The 23317-nt window shown below is 38.5% G+C and overlaps 1 protein-coding gene across 1 annotated transcript in view; it reads right to left on the reverse strand.

Moving 5' to 3' along the window:
• The window catches only part of apoltp (apolipoprotein lipid transfer particle homolog), a 65091-nt gene extending 47141 nt beyond the window's left edge, over positions 1 to 17950 (reverse strand). The window contains exons 1-19 of the mRNA XM_088014665.1: positions 17797 to 17950; positions 17569 to 17619; positions 16612 to 16778; positions 16459 to 16529; positions 16061 to 16226; positions 15543 to 15680; positions 14793 to 14970; positions 13420 to 13547; positions 13004 to 13107; positions 11721 to 11886; positions 11456 to 11641; positions 11191 to 11343; positions 9650 to 9803; positions 9278 to 9436; positions 7919 to 8037; positions 7638 to 7829; positions 5351 to 5509; positions 4057 to 4241; positions 3795 to 3977 (exon numbers count right to left, since the gene is read on the reverse strand). Of these exons, the coding sequence (XP_087870791.1) occupies positions 3795 to 3977; positions 4057 to 4241; positions 5351 to 5509; positions 7638 to 7829; positions 7919 to 8037; positions 9278 to 9436; positions 9650 to 9803; positions 11191 to 11343; positions 11456 to 11641; positions 11721 to 11886; positions 13004 to 13107; positions 13420 to 13547; positions 14793 to 14970; positions 15543 to 15680; positions 16061 to 16226; positions 16459 to 16529; positions 16612 to 16778; positions 17569 to 17619; positions 17797 to 17860 (2723 nt within the window). The 5' untranslated portion in view covers positions 17861 to 17950. The remainder of the gene's footprint in view (positions 1 to 3794; positions 3978 to 4056; positions 4242 to 5350; positions 5510 to 7637; positions 7830 to 7918; positions 8038 to 9277; positions 9437 to 9649; positions 9804 to 11190; positions 11344 to 11455; positions 11642 to 11720; positions 11887 to 13003; positions 13108 to 13419; positions 13548 to 14792; positions 14971 to 15542; positions 15681 to 16060; positions 16227 to 16458; positions 16530 to 16611; positions 16779 to 17568; positions 17620 to 17796) is intronic.
• Positions 17951 to 23317: the final 5367 nt, after the last annotated feature.

Below are 23317 nucleotides of genomic sequence, written 5' to 3' on the forward strand. Positions count from 1 at the left end.
CAATAAGCATCCTTAAAATGACTGGGGGAATGCCTGGAGTACGGCAGCATTTCTCCTCCGGGGCTGCTCGTTGAAAGCGAACGACGGGAAGAGCGCTGAGGTGAGCGGATAGCCTGAGCAGGGCGGGTGGCTGAGTAGCTGATGCTTACCGTGTAAATGTAGCTTTACCGACGAACCGCACAATAAATTTCATATCCCGGTCTGAAGAAACGGGTGGCGGAGCGCATCGTACATGGCTGGTAGATGAGTTTCTGAGTGTGACCAGTGAAGGTGTCGTAAATATCCCGTATTGCTTCCCCCGTGTTCGTCCCCCGGTCTAACGGTTCGTCAGTCCGCTGGTCTATTTCCTCCCTCCACCCCATCTTACGTTCGTTCATTCGCCCTCTCCTCCCACTCCAGGCGGCATTTCCCGTATTTTCAAACCCAAAGCGTGACAGGTTAGGTGGCAAGGTGAGTTTAATTAATCTATTAAACTCACTGAAGATGAATACATAAACTAAAAGCTGGATTGTAGACATTTTTATAAGCATATTTATGAGCCTGCCTCTTTGTTATTAAATTCAATATAATTTCAGATTTTTCTATAACTTTTCTTCTGGTTAACTTAGAAAGTGAGCTATTATTGTTACAGGTTAGTTTTCTAAACTACAAAAAAGCAACTGTTAGGGAAGCTCATATATGAAAAATTGGACTGATATTGATATCTGATAGTAACACCGGTATTATGCCAGATTTACCAATATTTCATTTTATAATTTTTTTATCCGATTACTCGATTAATCGTAAGAATAATCGATAGATTACTCGATTACTAAAATATTCGTTTACAACAGCCCTAATGTCAATTTTCAGAAACAATGGGAATGTAGCTGTGACGCTAACTTTATCAGAGCTACAACAGTGCCACCTTTAAATTTTAAATTATTTACCAATATATTTGTGTAAGCATTGAAAATAAAGACTGTTCTACTCTAGAGTTTAAAATGATAGGGCTCTCATTTTAGATTTCTCTGAGGTCTAGTGGCCCTTCCCTTTAACTGTCCAGTATACGGCACGCACAAATAGTTTAGTGGCCCACTGTTGGAACTAGTAGCCTCTTTGGCATCACAGTTAGACAATAACCACACAACCACAAACCCACCATTAAGGATCACTTTGTCCTCTCACGTCATACAAAATGGTCGGCCATAATCACATCTGTGAGCATTCAGATAATGCAGTTGGGATTGTGGAATCAAAGGGGTGTGGCTTAAAACTCAGAGCCTGCTGGGAATTTTCTCTTGGCTAAGCTCTGTGTCACCATCCTCAAATACGCTGTTCAAATACATTTAGTGTTTTCTACAGACGTCATGTGTGCAAGTGGAGGGCAAAAAATGGCTGGCCAACAATGACTACCATTGGTTTTAGCTGTCAGCGTCACTCGCTAAATATTAAATGTACGTGTGATACATGAAGGAAAAAGCATCGCAGTGCTTTGCTATTAATTGTCAACACTATGAGCACTAGACATCAAGGTCACGAAAAAGTTTTATTAAAACAAAAAATGGTGACGGAGAGGGGAGTGGGTTAGTTATGCTGGCTTGACTTTGACAATCTTAACATTTTGAATCCTGATGCACTAGTGGAGCTGGTGACAGTCAGTTGCTATGGCAACAGGTCTGTGTTTAACACAGACAGTGAGAAAAAAAAAAGAATACAAAAGGTTTTGAGTTCTGTAGTGTTTTTTCTGCTTTATTTTTCCTTTTGCTGTTTCGCACTGCACTAAATTAATAGTAGCTACATCTCCAGGTTTCTTTTTCGTAATGGAATCATTCTACCACAGCAGCGTAGCTCTGGATGGCAAGTAAAAGAATCGTCTCTTTGCTCTCCAGAGTGTTGTGTGCATGCATGAAATTCCGGATGTAAACAAAAACATGCAATGGGTCTATACAGAGGTAAACTTGTCATCTGCCATCCTCAGCGTACAACTGACACAACCGGTTCCATGATCCCATAATGGCCTTTACAATGCATTAAAAGGACATTATAGGCCTTTTAATGCAGTTTGTTGTTAGTTTTATTTCTATTCCCAAGGAAGATAGGGAACACTATATTTTTAGATCCATTTCAATTTCCTATTTTGTGTTGTTGGGACTTTCCAGCTGATCAAAGGGAATAACGGACATTCATAGATCATAAAACAAAAAAAAATTCTACAAGGAGCTAGAGCTTACATGAGACACGTCGGGTCATCAAGCAATATCTTATGAAGAGTGTATGCTGCAAGTCACACTGGTAGTACTGCCCACATCTCTGTGTCCAAGCTAGCATTCCAGATCCATCTTACAAATCTTTTCTTAATGATGCTTGTGATGCTGCTACCCAACAGATTACTCAATAGAAGAAAGCTGATGCCGCAGTAGAGGACCAGATTATCTAATTACAAAGAGACGGTCAGCGTGTTTCATACAACGCCATCTTTTTATTTCTGTTATTTCATTAAGTGCGTTTTTACAATACAAACAAGCTTGACGCAAGTTGTGACATCTTGACACATCTCCACTGATGGGCCCCCTAGCCAGCAGGGGGCCCCAAATCTGCATGTTCACCTCATCTCAGGAAAGTTCAAATCTCCTGTCTTTATCTAAAGCCATCTCATATATTTGTTACATGTTTCACATGCTTGAAAAACAAATGGTACGATTTAAATAAAACAAACTGCAAAGATTACCTGTGACTGTTTTTTGTTCTTTTACCATTATGAGGCCAATATTTGGTCATTAGTGTTTGGTCGTATTACTGGACTACAATGTCATGCATGAGGTGGCATAGCAAGCTGCGGTTAGCAAGAAAAGTAAACCGGACACGTGGCATCTAAAGAAATTTAGTGGCTTGGAAAAACAGAAGGAAAAGTAAACGGAGGAAGAAAAGTGATCAAAGAATTAAGGTGATTATTGGTGATGTGGGCTGGATAAGTGGAGGAGTAACGTCTTATTTTGTTACATTTTTTGTTCAGCTAGCTAGCCTCGCAAAATTATTATTATTTAGTTGGCTAGACTAAAATGTTTGCTTCATGAATATGTCACATCTGTTGCAATGGGAATGATTAACTAGACTTGTCTATTTAGATCCTAGCAGGGAATTTTTATAAACACTCAGAATCTCTTTTTATTGATGTATAGAGGATTATTGTTTTCCTTTTATTATAACAGTTAAATTCACATCAAAATGTGAAATTTTCCATTTAAATGGTTAGGAATCTCATCAATGTAGTTCGATACACCGGGGGTCTAACTGTATTTAAATCATCCAAACCTAAATTTTCTAAGTGTCTGCCACTGACAGCTTGGTGTCAGATGTCACAGCAGGACTTCAAATGTCTCGTGGGCTCAGTGTCTAAGTGTGTTTGGGCTGTTTTTCTGTCAAAAGGGGGACCAACTCAAAATTAAATGAATAATAATGTGGCACAGTGTTCATTTTGTCAAGGAAGCATTTTGGTCATAGTTTTAATCAATTTACTTCTTTTTCCAGAATGAAAACAAGATCAACACTAAATAAAACCTCATGACAAAAACTGAATTTCTGCCATGTGTTTTGAAGAAACCAGACAGCAGTGGAGAGAAAACATCCAATCAGATGTTGTTGTTTTTTTTTTTTGGGGGGGGGGTATGAGACAAGTTGGATAAATAAACACTTAGACTTACATGTACGACTTAAGAGTTATTTTTTTAACTTTATTGACAAAAGCAAACCCAAATAAAGTTGGCTCAAATAAGAAAAGCTAGCCTACAGCGGCATTAAACGCCAACGCTTACCTGACAGAGATAACGTCCATGAAGTCCTGCGGTGTGTTCAGGGTGACTCGGACTTCCCGGCCCTCTTGCAGCTGGAAGCTCCCATCCAGGCTGGGGGAGCTCCTGAGCTCGGCGAGCCATTCAACCGCGGCCTGACCTGGAGCACCGTCCACCCCCATCCTGGCTGACAAGCCCACATAAGCACTGGGAACAAAGACACCAGTTACACTCTGCTGATAGACTAACCATGTGGCCGCTGTTAAGACTGTAAACTCGGCACTACTTGGGACGGACGTATCCATTCAGGGAGAAGTGAGAAGTGTCCCTGTAGTTAACTCTGCCTTTCAGGTGCAGTGAAAGGAGAGAGGTCATATTGATGCCTAGGTTGATGGGGACGCCAGACAGGGAGGGCAATCGCAGCTCCTCAGCCATCAGCACACCCCTGTGGCTCAGATGAACCTCATGACCCTGCAGGACAAAGCAGAAGGAAGGAAAAACGGTGGGGGTGATGGGCTGCAAACAGACCTCGGAGTATCAGTATCAGTCCTCTTCGACTGAAATAGTTTTACTGACAATTCAATCAGCTTGTGGGCACTGCAGCCATTGGTCGACTGAGTTTACAGAGAATTTAGTTGAGTAAAGTCAGAAGTAAAAGAGGAAAGAATTTTCAGAATCACTTTGCATCTTTGTTTACTTCAAACCTGTCCTCTATGGCAAGGGTCTCCATAAGTTATAATCTAAAGAGCCGTTTTTTTCCCTCCAATTCCAGTTAAATAAAACTCGATTAGAGCCATAAATATTACATAACATGGAAAAAAGGCAATGTATAATAAAAAAAAATAGAGTATAAGAATTTTCAAATGAACCACAAAAATATTTCTATTTATAAGTTTTAAATTAAGGAAGAACATAAAACTTTTGCTAAAAGAGGATGTCTGCGTTTTTCTTTGATAGGATGCAAATATTAGTTGGAAATGATGCAGAAAAAGCAGATTTGCTAAAATAATGGCAAGAAAAATAGATGTAAACAAATATTACTGGTACTGTCCATGTCATTTTTTGTGCAAAAGCTGCTAAAACACCTTTTGTAATACATATAAAAAAAATAATAATAATAATAAATTAAAATAAACAATAGTTTGTTGTTAATCATGTTTAGCCAAATATTTTAGGAGCCATTACAGAAGGTCCAGTTACTCTGTAGAGGCAAGTAATAATATGAATTTATATATTTGCAATAAACAGACAAATATTGACTTTTGTTATTTGAAAATATACCAATTAAGTTTGAACAGTCAAAGATCATAATTAGGATATGCAATTTATGCAAAGATAATGTCTCACTAGTTACTATGTGTTAAATCTTAATGGGTTGCATCTTCTTCCAGCTGTTTCCATCCCATTGTTATTAGCGTTAACACAATGATCGGCCTTTGTAGAAGAGCTTACGTTTGTATTGGTATTAGGTTTTTGTTTTTATTTACTTTTTATCTCCATGTCATCTGGAAAAAAATAAGATTTTTGATGAAAGCTATAACAAAAAGTGTTAATTTTCATCCTTATTAGCTGGATGTTACCTTGAGCAGTTTGACAGCCAGCCCAGCCAGGCTGAGGGAACCTTGATGGATTTGGTCAGAGACGTCGTCACATGTGAACACACTGAGCTCGTTCCCGAAGATCTTCACAGAAACCCGACACCTCGGCTTTTCCTCGTCTGCTTTCCTTCTTCCAAACAACTGCAAAGACATTTAAAAAACAAACAAACAAACAAACAAACAAACACAAATGCATCAAAAACATGCAGAAATTTTTATAAATCTCTTAATTAGAAATGATCAATACTTTTATTGGAAGTTGACTAAATTTGGAATGTGAATATGATCTGCTTGGTGGCCATTGTAAGACTCAGACATAAATTTACAACCCCACAAATGTCCAGAGTGTGTCCATGTTGCTCTGCAATGAACTGGCAACCTGTCCAGGATGAACCACACCGCTCTCCCAGTGACCACTGGAGATGAAAACCAGTACCCCCGACCCAACCCGACCCGACGAGGATGACTGGGTATAGACGATGGATGGCTGGATGTTTCTTTAGCTCATTGTTAAACTCTTCTTAATTTCTAAATAGAATACTGAATTAAAACATATACAGAATGTGTCTGTTAAAACAAACTGCTAAAGGAATTTTTGCCTCTGGCTGTCTGGGCACCGCTGGTCGGCCAAACCCGTCATCTTGGCGGATAAATTAACTCCAGACTCCAACAGGGGGTCTCCCATGACCGGCTCCCTTCAGGTCCTTCCACCATGTTTCTGCTGGATTGAGGTCAGGATGTTGGTCTTTGACTTGGCCATTCCACAACATTAACTTTATTCTTCTCCGGCCATTTTTTGGTTGAATGACTTGTAATGCTTTGGGTCATTGTTTTGCTGTCTGACCCATTTTCTCTCGACATGAACGTCAGACAGATGTCCTGACAGTTTCTCTTTACCATTCGCTGGCGTGATGCAAAATGTATCATTGCTTTACAACCATGAATATCCTGCAGCAAAACAGGCCTGTGATGCTGGCACCACAATATTTACACTACGTGATTAGGAGAATGGAGATATTTTTATTCTTTTTTAAGGACAACTCCTTGTTATTTTAACAAAAATATACATCAGTTGGTTTCATCTGTTCTCAAAGCAGCTTTTTATCTGAGAGAGCAGCATCTCATGCAACCTGTCATCCACACAAATCTTGTTATTGTTTTACAAAGAGTGGAGGGAATGTGTGATAGAACTCTTAAGGCAGATTGAGGATGGTGGGTATGACTGTTAGACGTTTTGTTGTTTTTCTTTGTTTTGTTTCAGCCACATTGGAGGTTTTCATGAACGGCCTATTTAAAGGCGTTTTGCACAGCTGGTTGACAGGGGAGATTCAAGGATTTCTCAAACATGCATGAAAGAATCAAAGTGGGATTTCAGATATGTTTTTGATTAGGGAGTAACATTATAACATAATGTAAAGCTAAAAAAAAAAGTCAATTTTACGTAATACTGACCTTTTAAGGTCAAGCCAAATCGGATCCAAACTTTTAGCAGGCCTCTAAAAGACATTATTTACTTTCTTACTTTAAGTTCATGAGGTTTTTGTCATACATTTTCTTCATGATTTTCTTTATTTTATTTTTAGTCAGCAGTGCTTCCAGTCTCTTTTATTATTGTTGAGTTATGAACGTTGACCTTAACTGTGACGAGGGACGATTGTAATGCTTTAGATGTCCCGGGTTCTCTTGTTTTCTCTGGCTGAATCCATGATGCCTACTTTTGGAAGATCGACCTCTCCATGGGAGGTTCTTCACTGTTCCATGTTTTCTCCATTTATAGATAATAGATCGCACTTCATTTGCTGGAGACCCGAAGTCTTATCAATGCTTTTTAACCTTCTCCAGACTGACAGATGTTGATGACTTTGTTTCTTTTCTGTTTTAGAATTTCTTTACACTGGGCCCTGATCTCCTAGCCTACTTCATGTTGTCAGATGGGTTCTATTTGAGTGATTTCTTTGCACTAAAGGTCTGGCACTAGTCAGGACTGGGTGTACCCTTTGAGACTGGACCAAAAACTTTTTTTTTTTAATTACATTTACTTTTTAATTTTTTCCATATAGAGTCAGGTCGGTTTTGATAGCTTTTTCCATTTAGAAATGAAATAATCACAAAACTCAGGTTGTTGTTGTCAGATGTTATAAGTAGCTGAATAGTTTGGGACACCAGGTGGATCTGTTGCTGTAGGGATTTGGTGCAGCTTTAAAAGCTTCCTCGGCTCCCTGCAGAGTCTGCTATCTAAATGTCAGAACTTATCAGCTCTGTTTCCTACCATAGCCCTGGCCTGGCGCAGATAACCCTCGGTGTCGGACAAACACGTTTCTTTCTCTCTTCTGTTTCTGTTGTCTGCTCTTCTTCTCCTCCTCGTCTCTTGTTTTCCACTTTTAGCAGTTGGCTCGCCCTCCGTCTTCTGACCAAAGGCGCTCTTCAGAAGTGGCTCAAAGTTCTCCATATGTAAGTCCACCTGAAGGAAGAAAGAAAATGTGGCCCACTCAATATTGCGTTTACTTTAGCGCTACGGATTATTAATAATATGCTGCTTGTGAAACTCGCCTCCAGAAGGTTGTGAGCTCTGCCATGCAGATACATCGTCAGGTTGGCTGAGATCGATCTGGGCAGAAAGGACTTCGGAGAAAAAATCAGGGTTGTTTCTAGATTCTTTATTCCAAAGCCTGAAATGGAGAAGAAACAGGCATTACACCATTAATAACACATGCTAATTTTTAAGACTTTTTCTTTTTTCTAAACTATTTTTTAGTATCACAAAATATACAATGACCATGCTAAGAGTAAGAATTCAGAAAAGCTTTATACTTTATTTAAAGCAGGAAAGTCATTTTTAAACATTGTTTTCTGACTAAGAGCCTTTCGTTAAAAGGAAAAGTCCAATCCTATACACTGAGAAATCAGACAAATGCTAAATGGTTTAAACAGAAACGTTAATGGAAACCTTCCAATATGGATGTGAGGTCCTGAGAAGTATAGAAAAGAATAGAGTAAGCACTCTTACTTCCTCAAAAATTCTTCTACACAGGAAAAGTGAGCTGGTTTGTGAAACTTAAGGAGGGCAGATTTTTCTCTTTAGTTACCAAAAGTCTTGTTAAAACACTTTCCACCCCTTTAATTTGAAACAACTGCATCTCTGCATGACCTGGGGGTTCATTGAGAATATCCACTTCACTGGAAGAAGCAACCCAAGGATGAGGGAAAAGGACGAAACATTTCATGCCATGTAGTGGCATCAGCGTTGGTTGTAGCAAAAAGTTCCTCCATTTAGAAAATGTGTTATTTCACCAAACTTTTTACTTTTGTGCCTCAGATGTCAGCATCATCTGCTGACATTCATGGAAAGTATATGAAGAATTTTTCTCTATAACAAGGTTTTATAATGAACTCACAATATGTGGAAAGTGAGACTTTAAACTACTTCCATTCACTACAGCAACGTTTTATAAAACTTCTCCATGGGATAAGAGTTAGGCTGCATAATATATCACGAACATATCATCATCATGTTCATGTGTGCAATATTTACATCGCAATGATTGTTGGCTAATATATCCCCAAGTATTATTAGCCAGAATTTTACATGCTAATATAGCATTTAGCTAATAGGACCAGAGGCTGCTGTCACTTATGACATTGCCCAAAATACTGAAGGTCACTGATGGTAGGGTTAACTTAACCCTAACCCTCACTGCAACATTTGCCAGTTCAGATTTTTGATGTAAAATTAGAGAAAAGGAGGAGTTTTTGTACGTGGTGTCTCTCTTTTGCAACTCTTCTGTGTTTTTCTTAACGTCACACTTGGAAAAGAGTTACAAGCCAAACACAAGCAACCAAAAGGGACCGTTGTAAAAACAATGATGCTAAGATTAGCATCCACAATAAATATGCTCTCCCTCCTTTTACCTGAAACAAAAGTATGATCTGAATATGAGGAATATTTCCAAAACTCTGCCTCAAAATCTCTGCTTATAATGTCATCAGGCAGAAGCTGAATTAGTGTCTGCTTCACGGGGTCCTCACTCCGCAGGATATTAGTGAGATGACTCCACACAAAGGACCCCACTGGAAAGACAAAAGAAGAAAGGGAAATTATTTCCAAAAAAATATAACGCAAAAAAGGTCCAAGGAGATAGTCTTGCCTGTACAGTCCTACTAAAAACTAATCTGAATAAATTCTCAACTTAAAACAAGTATTTATGATATGTTTAGTCAATATTAAACTCCTAATTGTTATTTAGACTTGTGCTACATATTCTGGGTGTCTTGTCCAAGCACAGATCGGATCTTGGCTGGAGGTCTCGTTCTTCAGTGTTGTCTTCACCACTTCAAACACTTCCTGGTCGGGGCAGAGCATGAGCTGCTGGTATGCAGCGATCCTGACCTCAAGGTCCTCCCGGGAACATCTGTACAGCTGCATCAGCACCGACCGCTGAGAGAAGGAAACCGCTGTCAGTAACTGATTACGATCTGACCACTTCACCTCAACCCAGAGCACATAGCAAAGCAATTATCACTACATTTAAACATGCCTTAATGGGGATTTGATTTTGTTATGTTCTAACTTAGACTATTAAGTCAGTGAATACATAATTAATCTAATTGGGGCAAAGACTATATTTTAAAGTGTTTGCTAGTTTTTACATCTTGGTTCTGACTTGACTATGGTTTTAGTCAGTGGTGGACAAAGTATTCAACTCTAGTACATGAGTAAAAGTATTGACAGTCATGGTTAAATGATACTCAACTACAAGTAAAAGCGTAGTCAACTCAAAGTACTTACTTTTGAAAATATCTAAGTATTCAAAAGCATAATTCGTATATTCCAATAGCAGTACATTGCGGGGATTGTTTTCGTAATGTTTTTACAGAACCTTTTAACTGGCTGAAACCACCTCATGATGTATTGACATGTTGAACCACTCTGTTACAAACGTCTACACCACTTAAACTTCAGGAAAAATAAATATTTAAAACGTCTCTCCAAAAGGATAAAAACTGGAGAAGCTATGTTTTCCCAACAGACAGCAACATTGGTAACTATAAATAATGCCATACTAAACAGAGAAGCTTACAAACATAAAACACCGAGCTAAAATGAGGTCATCTAGTCCACTTGAGTTTCTCTCCATCATTGAGTTAGTTAGGCTAAAAGCGGCAGCTCAGCACGAGACACTTGGCGAGGATGACCTAATTCCAAATATCAGCTGTGAGCGCGACTGTGATTGGTTCCCCATCTTGTGAAGAGCATAGCGTGTGGCCAATTGAATTTCAGTAAATAAAAAAGCAACAGCATACTACAAAACTATGCGGAGCCAAAAGGAAGTAAGACGGCGTATTATTTTAAAAAGGAGTAAATATCCGGAGGGGGATTAAATTTTTTTTTTTTTAAAACTCAGACATTTTCTACAAAAGAAACGTTGACATTTCAAAAACATTTGGAAATTTCTGAGCTTGAAAAGTCAAAAGTTTTATAGAAAAGAATCACATTTTGAGATTAATCTCAGGAATTTTATAGAAGGAAATTTCTGTATTTCAAAAGTCAAAACTGTTCAAATTTTGAAAGTAAGAAATGTTCTAGTTTTTCTAGAAAATTTCAGAAATTAATTTAAAAATTTCTGAGTTTTTGTCAGAAATGTACTTTTCCTTTCCTTTTTTTTTTCTAGTAGCCTTTATATGTTGTATTTTTGAAATATAGTGGTGTTGAAGTCATAAGTTTCCCAAGAAAATAAATACTCAAATAAAGTAAAGATACTCAAAAAATTCTAAAGTAAATGTACTCCATTACTGTCCACCACTGGTTTTAAGAATCAACTCACGTCAGCTGAGCATGGAAAGCGTCTGAAAGCTTGGACTGCGGCGACTTTGAGCTCCAGCTCAGTTTGGTGGCCCAGCAGGCAGTGACTCAACAGAGGAATAAAGGATGCAGCATTCACACCACTGTTTCCAATGGATTTCAATGCATAAATAAGCTGGAAGACACACAATTATATCTGCAAATGGGCAGTCAAGTATTTCACAATCCATTTCAAAGACATGGTTTGTGCATTAAAGGGCACTGACTTCAGCTTGAAGACGTCGTACCTCTCTGATTTGATGAGGTTCCTTTTCCCCACACCCTGCATTCAGGGTTTCCTGAATTGTCTGCATGAAAAACTGAACCTGAGGTGTTTCACCGCAGGAAGCTTGAAACCTTTGGCACATCTGATAGATGAGAGATGATCCAGCCAGCATCGCTTTGGCCCGTAGCTCTTCACGCACCAAAAAACCCTTAAAAAGAATCAACATCTCAGTTTTTAAGTGATATATTGCATGGATGAACTCAGCGGTTGCTGTGAACAGGTCTTACGTTGATGGAGCCAATGATCTGAGGTGATGGGTGTGGGATGAGGGCTAAGGTGGTCAGGAAAGAGTTAACCTGCCCTTCCTCCAGTTCATTATTCAGCACCAGCTCAGTCAGCAGCAGAATGCAGTTTTCAGATCCACATGCTGGCAATGCCTCCAGTAGTGGTTGCCTGTCAACAATAGCTAACATCAGTATCCATCTGTATGACCTTTAACCTCTGAGGTAAGAAAATCTGTTTTGAACCAATGAGCTTCAAACAGCTGTGTTTCCATTAACCAGAAAATTGTGCAAATTGAAATTTCAAACATGCCAATTAAAAAAAATAAAAATCACATTTTTGGATAAAACAGGTTGTTTTTCGGTTATGCCAAAGTAGATGTGTTTCACAGAACTGCAATGGGAAAACTTTTTTTCGCATCACAGGAGTCACGTGATCAACAGCTGGATTGGCAGAAATGACAAAGAAGACAACAGGAAGTAGATGGAAGATGATAGTTTGTTTTTTTCTGGCTCCACCAGAGCTCACAGCATCACAAAAAAGTGTCATTGGAACGTGTTGAATCCATAACTCTTCTGTAAAATTGTCGACTACAATTTCCCCAAAATGCCAGATATGTAGCCACTACCAAATATAAGGGGCTACATACAAACATAAGTGATCCTGAATTATAAATATTGTTTACATCCGTCGCTGCCAATATTCTTAATGATTTTTTTGCAGGAACAAACGTATTCACATGTGATTTTTATTTCATTTCTTATTTAATGGAAACGCCGCAACTGCAAAGTTGTGTTTTTTCGACATTAGCAGAATATAGACAAAGATTTGTGCACATTTGTAATGCACACAGCTAATACTGTTAATTATATTTTTAAAGGACAAAAACACAGAAATTAATAAGTTATGAAATCTGTCATATGTGATACCTGAAGTAAGTATGAGCAGATTGTTCTGATGCTTTCCATTCGCCCAAAGAGTCTCAAGTTGTTCTGGTGTTTGTAACAACAGCAGAACAACTTGATTATGTTTCACCTGAGTTTCCCATGACCAGCTTTACTGGATGTGAGATCACAGTTTATAAGATATATGAGTTGATACAATAAACACATCACAATTTGACACTCTATTTTATATGCCATAGATGGACTGAACTAGCTGATATTTATTTGCATTGACAATATGGCTTCCTAATCACTGGTAGATTTCAGCAGATGTCTCATTTTTGACACTGTAAACTAAAGCACTGATCAAGATACACGAATATAGCCGTTATGGACCAACTGACCAGTCATTTCTGCACTTGAAAGAAGATTCTTGCCAAAGTGTTTTGAGTTGAGGAAGAGTCATGTCTTTGAGCTGGAACACCAGCTCCAGGAAGTCCTGGGAAATCTAGAAGAAGATTAGACACATTGTTAAATTGATGTTGTTTCCATCACATGATTGATGTTACTTTATAAGCATTTGTTCCGAAAACATAAAACATCCCTTACGAATATACAGTCAGAAAGACTGTCAGACTGAGTATGATTACCTTCCCAGGAGACTCTGGGATCCCAGGGGGGAACCATGACACACAAATACAAACATGCACTCGGTGATCTGGCAGAGTGTTAGCAATGTTGTTTTATTCATCTTCACTGCTAAATAAAAACAGTGTGGAGCAGAAGAAGTGAAGGTGGGTGAAAACAGACTGTAGGTTACCTGCTGTGGATCTGAGGCAACGCTGCATAGCAACGCGATGGTCCGACCAACTTCTTGGAGACTTGTCGGCCTCGAAGGGCCTTCATCCTCAAACCGCAGGTCAGTGAACACACCAGGACTCAGGGACTCTGATGGAGCAAAGGGATATGTGGATCTGACTGCATGTCTGTCAGGAAGTGCCGTTACTAAGGCAGGTTGTGTCCAAAGTGCGGCTCGGGGGCTGTTTGTGACACTTGGACTGATTTGGGATGCCCCCAGCTGCAGTTAAAGAACCATACAAATTTGGCCCCGTCCAGTAGAGGTGGGCAGTGAAGACAGAAGCTCTTCATTTTCAATCAGGGTTCAAATTATTACTGACAGATTTTTTTTTACAATGGAGAATGTTAAAGGGGCAGTGTTATGTGCTTTCCAGGCACATACTGCCAATTTATAGCACAATCAAGTAATATTCACTTGTTATAAAAGGCTGTATATAAATCAAACATGACTTATAAGAAATTTGACATTTTTCATTTAATGGCTACAAGTTGAACCTCTGTCTCTTTAAAAAGAAAACCTGCTTTTTCTGAAATACCACCTTCAGGAAGCCACTACAACATCTCTCCTCTGTCAACCTGTTTTTACCAGCATTTCACTGAGAAGTAGCTCCTATGATGAACTCAACAGACGTGCAGTTCCACCAGATGTTTGCTAATTACTGCAGGCTAGTCTGAAGGAGCTCTGTGAAGAGAGATGCTGTATGAGGTGAAAGCTTGGAAGCTCACAAACGCAGCTCAGAAAAGGAGCTTCTTCCTCGAAGGCAGAGCTAGGTCCACCCAGGCATTTTGCACAGCTGAATGGTTGCCATGGAGATGAAAGGATTTCTCAAACATGCATGAAAGAATCAAAGCAACACTCCAGGTATGTTTTTGATGAGGAAATAACATTACAACATTATGTAAAGTCGATTAGACATAACACTGCCACTTTATGTACAACACAAAGTATTCGTCTTTTTGCAACCTCTATGAGAAGTAGAATCACGTCTATCCAGAAGACTTTTAATAAAATGTGAACGTTGGTTGCAGCAAACTTTGAAAGAAAGTGACCCAAATTCTGTTCTTGCAATTGAGAATTTATTTGGTTAATTGAATCCAAAGGAATTTGTAAATTAGATGTTTGTCTCTTAATACAGCAAATATGCAAAACTTACTTTTCAAGTTTTAGATCAACAATGATTAACACCCATTTCCTACAAAAATATTGGACTGATTTTAATTTTGTTTTTATTCCTTTTAGCCCATGAGCAAATGTGACTTAATGACTTTGGCTCCGATGACAAAAGGTTTGGACAGCCCTGTACTAAGGAGTGGAAGTAGAATCGTCATGCTGACCTGCTCCGGTAGACGCTCCCGGCTGGGTTTTGAGCAGGAGCAACGTGGAAACACTCTTTGTCTTTACAGGAACCAACGGCGTCAAGGAAGCTGCCAATGATACAACCTCAGTACAGTTAACTTCTTCCACCATCAACTGGCCAGGCCGCTGGACACAGTGCAGCTCCATCCGCACCATCTAGACCAAGGAAGTCACATGACATATTCCATTATAAACATCTGAAGTGATAATGAATCTTTCATCTTTGGAGTTGTCATAAAGTTAAGTGTTTTTCTACATCCTGAGTCCAAACGGCAAAAATAAAATTACTTGTTGAAATTAGTTTAGTACGACGATGTTTTAACGTCGTTATAGATGGAAAAAAAGGGGTAATTTTCCATAAAAAGAATCTCAAAGATTTTTTGGAAAAAACTTCAGAAATTTAACATTTTAAACTTTTGAAAATCAAAAGCTTCCACATTTTTTTCTCATCGATTTCCAAGACTTATCTCAAAATTTCTGAGTATCTTCTAGCAAATTTTCAACTTTTTAGACTCAAGAATTTCCACATTTTGTTTCAACAAAACTTCTAAGATTAATCTTAAACTCTGAGTTTTTGTAGCAATATTTCAACTTTTCAAACTCAGAAATTTCCACATTGTTTCTAGATTGATCTCAAACTTTGAGTTTTTTGGCAGATATTCAACCCTTTTTTTTTCTGTCTCCAAAGGCCCTAACACATTGTCGTGCTTTAGGACAGAGGAACTCACCGTGTCTTCAGTCAGAGTGACTGAATGAGGCCACAGGCGGTCCAGCCTGGACTGTTGGCACTGCCTCAGATCTCTGCTCTTCAGCAGTGATGGTCCTCGCCTCTCGTATCTGCTGGTGCATGTTCCATGAACATCAGTCTGAGGAAAAACATCGGCGCAAGTCCTTTAAATGAACAGTGCAACAGAGGTAAGTCCTTTATATAGATGAAAAAGGATTAGTTCCACTGGCAGATAAGTTCACAAAAGACATGCTTCCCATTTCATAACTGAAACTATCTGCCAATGGAACTAGAACCTTTTCATATTAAGAAGTTATTGACTTAAGACAAGCTTCTATATCTTGCTAAAAAGCTTCTTCTAAGTAACTTTCAAGTGTAATAAGATATTTGTACTGGAAACTAGACAAAAAATACTTTAGTAGTTTGCGTTTAAAAGGTATTTGTCAAATTCCAGTGAACTGTGGCGAAGTTTGTGAAAACGTGAATCAGTTCAGACTCATGTCGTCTCCGTCCCCTCACCTCTGTCTCTTCTCTGAATTTGGCGACCATGGGGGAGGTCTGGAGCATGCTCAGTAGAGCCCGTTTAATGTTGAGAGCCCACACCTGCTCCCCCTCCTGGAGGCAGAGGGCTGTGACCTTTCCCCCCTGGAGGGAGAACTTGAGGCGCGTTCTCTCCAGTGACTCCCTGGGAAACAAAAACACCAGATGAGCCCATCTTCCTCCTCCTCCTCCTCCTCCTCAGCCTCCTCCCAAGACAAGAGAACAAATAGAAGAGGCACATCTGAACCGAGTATCCCTATAATAGGAGTCATAGCTGAAGCATTCCAAAGGGGTATAAGGTTGCAACAAACAGAGCGCAGACACAACTATGAGTTAAAATAATAAAAATTTTCAAAGAAAGCTTTAAAGGGTGTTACCTCAAAGTTTTTAGATGCAGGACAGAGTGTTCCCTCTGAGAGGACAGACGCTTTATCTGGGAATTTCTTATCTGTTGGACAGGCAGACACTTGAAACCACAACACAACATGTTTTAGATAGTCGGCTCAGAGCGGCTATGAACGAGAGCCGACCTGCATGGTTAGGTGGCAGTCGGAGACCGCCTCGATGTCCACCATGCAGTCCAGGGCCAGCCCGCTCCGGCCTCCGCCCGAGCCATGGAGGGTGGTGCTGATGGCCGTGCTGTACCTGTAGGTGTATCTCACCCCTTTCTGAGCAGAGAAGTCAGTGCTCTGAGACCCTACGGGTGTAGAATTAAAAAACAAAATTTAAATTTAAAATTAAATGCTAATTTCCTGCTTTTGAAAAAAAAGACCTTTTTTTAACATTACTGGTGTGTTTGCATGTAGGACTGGAGCTAACAATTATTTTACTTATCAATTCTTCTGACGATTAATCGCATAAAAATTTGACACATTCTGCACTTTTCATTTCATCGTTTAAACTTATTTTATGCAATATGAGAAATACAAGAGAGTGCAAATAAACAAATAGTTCAATTCATTTTTCAAACATGAAAGTAAACATTTTGTTCACATGCTTCTAACATCAACATGTGAAAAGCTTAGGCCTCTCTGCACAGTTTAACATCAATAATGTCATCAGTACAGTGTGGTGCTGCTCTGGTAACTACCTTTTGGATTAACTGATTAATAATTGGATAGCAAAAGGTGCTAAACTGTAGATTTCTTTTTTTTTTTTTTTTTTTTTTTTTTTTTTTTACAATTTTGAGCCAGGCATAGCAAAATTTTTGCCGCTTGAGGAGTTTTGGGTAAAATATTTTTACATACAAAAAGTTTTTTTTATCTTCATTGCAAAATGTATATGTATTTTGTTCCATTTTAGCTCAATTACAGTGTTGCTCTTTCAGCAAATGCCCTTCTTTACAGTCTCTGGGCTCCACTTAACGATTAATTTATCACTAAATTAGTTGATGATTATTTCAATTATCAATTATTCCCATTTTTTAGCTCTATTTGCATGCAACAATTTTAAACAGCTTTGTTCTGTGCAAGAACAAAATATCTCACCAAGACAACTTGTGTCACAGATGTTTGGCTCCACCAGAAGACATTCACCTACTAAGCATAAGGTCCAGAAGAAAAACAAAAACAAAAGAACAACTCAACTTTAAGGTAAACAGTTGTGATGATAAACGCTCTCTCATCATCTCATGCCTTTAAAAAGATGAGATTAAATTGTATATTCAAATTTCTCCACAAACATTAATATGAAATAAAAAAAATCTCAACTCTTACCATGAAGAAGTAGAAAAACCAAAATAACATGTGGATAAGCAAGCAGCAACACGGACACGGCCATAGCAACCCAGAGTCAGCGCAGGTCCGGCAGCCTCGGCAACCCCAACATGTACATGAGGGATGAAAGCCAAGCTCTGTTCGTTTAACTCAATGACCGGGCTTGTATGTGGACTTCCACTGTGACCCATCCTGCTCACAGCGGCCAATCAGGACGCAGATTCCGAGCTAAAAGCTACAAACACTCAACGGGCCAATCATTGGCGAGGCCTCGAGACTCAAAACACATGAAGATGTGTGGCCAAATTGGACACATGAGGCACATATGTAGAGAAAATGAAGGTTTACTATATGGAACACACACATCTGCTTGTAAAAGTACTTGTATTCAGTGACTTTTCCACATTTTGACATGTTTCAACCACAGAACTTTAATGTATTTTATTAGGATTTTATGTGAAAATGGTAGATAATTGGAAAGAGGAAGGAAAATGAGACATTTCTAAATTTGTAGCAAGCATTTACTCCACTTTACACAGAAATACTAAATAAATTCCAGTCTAACCAATTGTTTTCAAGTAAATCGATTCTAAATGTGTGGAATTACACTCAGTAAATCCATCTCTTCTGTTTCTGGCCTCGCAGGTTTTGTTAGAGAACATTGGAGAACAAACAGCATGTAGTCCAAACAACACAGCAGACCGGAGGAAGATGGAGAGAAGTTTAAATCAGAAATAAATAACATCCCATAAATCTCTGTTACATCAATCCTGATGGAAAACTTGACGAAAGAGTGACCCGAATCCTGTTTTTTGTTGATAAAAATAGATGAAAAATTATTTTCTTGGCCAATAAAATAGAAAACAGTCGAACTCAAAAATATCTATTTATTTGAGATTTTTTTAACAAGGCAAAACCTTACTTGTGTTTTGATCTACAGTAATTTGCACATCCATTTCCTACAAATCTCTATAACTACCTTATTATTTTAATCAATATATTGCATGTTAAGTCTGTTTTTGGAAAAAAAAAAATCATAACAAAAGTTGTTTTGTTACTTTTTTAGTTTTCACATTTCTCATGTTTCTTGGCCTCCGATCACTTTTGACTTGATAAATTTGACCCATGCCACAAAAAGCTTCATTAGATGCTATACATCTAACGAAGAGGTACTTACATAGGAAGTGTTGGATAAGGTAACAGGAACACTTTGTAACAACTAGATATTATATTTGATCAGCAGGCTGTTGATCCTTTAATTAGCAAACAAATAGTACATTTAGATTTGACATGTATCTTTTCATGTTTGTATGCAACAAGAATAGGAAAAAAGACTAAGCTAGCGGTTGTGCATCGTTCATTAGCAATTAACTAACAAAGATGCACAACAGTATCGTTTGTTAGCATTAAGCTAAGTAAAGATTTTATTTCACAAGACACTAACCCTGCCATTTTCTTCTTCAGACACTTTGTTGTAGATTGTTGGGTCATTATGTTGTATGACCTGATTTGTACCAATCCTCCACTGTGGGGGAGATGGTCTCACATTTGACTGGACCAGGGCAGGTTACCAGGCAACCAGCTCTTAAAGTGATCATTTCAAAACCTACAAGTTTTCCCAGCTTATCATTTCTTTGGTCTGACTTCCTTTTGAGACGCAAGGCAAAGTGTGGAAATGTCCTGCTGTTTGGAGCATAAAGCAATTAAGCTCTGCCCCTCCCCCACAGGTTGCTGCACACTCCAAGTCAGCTACAGTTAATTTTTTTAAAGATTTTCAACTGATAAGGTGAGAAGTACATTTCTCACCTTACCTTATACATATTTAGCTTCCAAGCACCACAACTCAAGAGCAAACTTCCAGAAAACTGCAAAACAGCTGAAACACTGCTTCATTTAAATCAAGGCTAAACACCCACCTGTGTAGAGTTGCTTTCTACTGCTTTTCACTGACCAACATGTTTTATGTGTATTGATGATTTTGATGATGGCAGTCATCAAAATGTAATGTTTGTTGCTGGTTCCTAAATTCGTATTATGTGCTTATTTTTTTATTTTTGTGTTTTTATCATGCAAAGCACTTTGAACTGCCTTGTTACTGAAATGTGCGATGCAAATAAACCTGATGGGCTTAACTGACTGAAGGTTGTTTCTGACATGAGACAAAACCAAGTATTGGGGAAAAAAGACTTTTATTTACATTTTATTAAAAGAAAATTGAATGTCAAAAATTATTTAAAAATTTATTCATTTTTTAAGATTTTGATTCAATCAAGTACAAAGATTGCTTGAAACACAACACAATATACATTTTTGAAAAATAATGTTTATTTTAGATTTTTATGTACATTTTGTCAAAAAAAAAACCCAGCATGTCAAAAATTATTTAATTGCTTCTTAATAACCAGTGGACTAATCATTAATGCAGCAAAACACTCCTTTTTATGGGTGATTTATCTTGGCTAAATCCAGGCACGTGCAAAGGGAGGCAGGGGGGTGCTTGAGCACCTGCCCCTTTTGCTCCTTGCCCCCAAGTGCCCTTTTGGTCAATTTTTTTTTTTTTTTTTTTTTTTGGTATTATTTTCTAAGCCCTCTTCTGACACATAATAACATGTACTAAAATTATTTGTTTTTTTTTTGTTTTTTTACAGTATAATAAGCCACCCCCGGTCACCTTGTTACCTTTGACCTTTTGCCCATGACTGGCGCAGTTGCCTTTCGCACATTGAGATACGGCGGCTAACTGGAGCTCAACGTCGCGAACGTTCCAGATTACAGAACAGTTTTTGGTGAATTAAAAAAAAAAACGTTTTTGGTGAATAAAGTGGAATAGACTTGCTACTTGTCAGATGACGGAAAGCGCTGAAGTATCGTTTCTGCTTCAGCACGGAGTATCGGTGAAAGCAGAGAGGTAATGAAATACAACAGACACTGACAGGTCTGCCTTTCTCTGAAGAACTACTGAGCGGGAGGAGACAGCCAGGTGAGGAAAAACTGTTCTTATCTATCGATTCAGTATTTTTATAATACAGACATTAGGCTATTGTTGTTGTGCTATTAGCTAGCTGCTAGCTAACGACTTTGCTAGCAAAGCAAGATAACTGAAAAGCTTCTTCCCTGTATGTTAATGATAGCAGTCATTCTTCAGCATCGCTTATGCCAGAGGTTCCCAAACTGTGGGGCGCGCCCCCTAGGGGGTGGCGCCATGTCATTGCAGGGGGGGCGCGGGAAGCCCTCTGGATGAAAAAAACAAAAACAAAACATGAACACTGTATTCGCTGGGTTTTTACCTTAGAATGGCCAACTCTCTGTTTTTCCTATGTCAATTTGATACAGTAGAGGCTTCCACACTTCCCATATCTGTGTCCTCTGTCACTTTTATCAGCAGTTAAAACTGTTTAATCCGTTAACATGTTGTAACCTGTTTTTCCGAGCCGCCTTTAAACGCAACATGAGCGCTACGACGCTCGCGCTGGGTTTACACCTGTGAAGGAGACCTGCTACTGCTGTGTGGAGCTACAGGTGTGTTAGAATCATGGCAGCAAACCAGAACCAGAAAAGAACTTTTCACAGTTTTTCCCTCCAAACTAACCGACCTGCATCCAACAGCTTGAGTAAAGCTGTTGGATGCAGGTAATGTTAGCTAAAAGATGACTAGCTAATATCAATACAGAATCTTAAGCTTAACAAGTACCTTGTAGGCTACCGATGTTGGTGTCTATTTTCAGCTATGTACATTCATTTTACCCCAAAAAAAGTCGATGCCCCCCCCCACCCCTGTCACACATGTCGTTTCAACCAGACAGCCATTTGTAATCCATTGGGGGGGGGGGATCGGCGCAGGAAATGTTTGGAAACCACTGGGGGGGTGGGGGGGGGGCGCAGAAGAAAAAATTTGGGAACCACTGGCTTATGCAATAAGGGCACATTGCCTGTCTAAAACCGATCATCTCCATAATGGATATATGTCCGATCTAATTTCCTTTGCTGCATAATGTACATTGCATTTATTCTGGCGTTAGGTAAATGTATCTGGAAGGAAAATAGCACTTAAATAAAAGTCCAACAAGGATATTCATTTAGAATTAAAAATAACTCACTCTGAACTACCATGATAGATATAATGTATGTAATAAAAGTGTGTCATTAATGAAGGGGAAAAAACTCAACCAGACTTTAAGTAAGTTTAGGGTCTGGTTCGCAGAGTATGAAGGGTTTTTTTTCCCCCCCAATTATTCAATGGGAAAAAAAAATTAACTTCAGTTAAGTAAAATAAAATTGTAATCAAAACTTTTGGAATTGTAATGATTTTTTTTAAAAACAAAATGTTTTGTTTAAATAACTTTTTTCTAAATTAAATAACTCATTTTTGTCTCATGAACTTAAAAACAAACATTTATTTGCACACATCAGAAATATTTTGTTGACCTGCAACCCCCCCCATCCCCCCCCTTCGACGTGAGAAAAAAAGTTTTTTAAGCAAAACTCAGTAGGCTTTTCTCATGGTGACATGCATTAACAATTTGATTTTTGCTTTTTTTTTTTTTTTTTTTTTTTTTTTTCGTTTTTCTGCAGTTCCATGTTGAAGTTTGATGCAGCTCTGCTTTCCTGAATGGACCATCTTCATCTCCACTGCAAGTGTAGCAAACAGGCAGCTCTTTTTTTATAGATTACAGTACACTAAAAGGTTGCATTGTGCCCTTGTTTAAATTTTTAATAGTGTAATTCTGTAAAGACAAAATATGTCTGGTGGTCTAGGTCTGATTTACATGTGCTGCTAAATTGCGGGTTTGAATATGGCAATACTTTCTTATAACAAAATAGACCTGCAGAAAGAAATTCCTAATAAAATATCTTACATACGCATAGTTGTATGCTTTAGAGATTTTCCTTAGCTTTGATTGTATATCTCACAATTTTGTTATCATTGTTTATTAAACTCTGAAAGCTGTGTGGCTTAGCCTAGAATGCGGTTAGATGGGCCCCTTTTATTTTGAGCACCACCTTTAGTGGTCTCTGCACGGCCCTGGCTGAATCAGTCTGAAGTTGAAAGAGGTACTTGTCATCACCCTAGTCTTTAGCTTTCTCCACATATTCTCTATCAGTTTTAGGATTTCAAAATGGCATTATTACTTCCAGCCAGAAGAAACATATTGGTAATATAAAAAGATCACTTTGAACCTAATTCTGCCAGGGGTATGAATAATTTTGAGCTGAATCAAGGTTAAGTTTTTCCATTGTTTTTAAGGGACACAAAATGAGCTGCTTTCAATCATTTCTGGCTGCAACAAACATGGACCATGTATGGACCAAGTAATAGTCATTAATTTTTCATGAATATTTCATAAAACCGTGATATTTTACTCAAAGTTTTCACACCATTAGTCTCTCATTCCAGCCCAGGGTGACATTTAACACTGAAATCGCACACTCAGCTTTCTGTGATGAAAAAATAAGCCAAATCATCAGCCCCCCACCACTGTGCTTAACAGTTGGTGCATTTTCTGCTGTGCTTTCCAAGGAC

Source organism: Poecilia mexicana, unplaced genomic scaffold (genome assembly GCF_051168715.1).
Source record: "Poecilia mexicana isolate PSO_F unplaced genomic scaffold, ASM5116871v1 scaffold_17, whole genome shotgun sequence".
Lineage (NCBI taxonomy): Eukaryota > Metazoa > Chordata > Actinopteri > Cyprinodontiformes > Poeciliidae > Poecilia > Poecilia mexicana.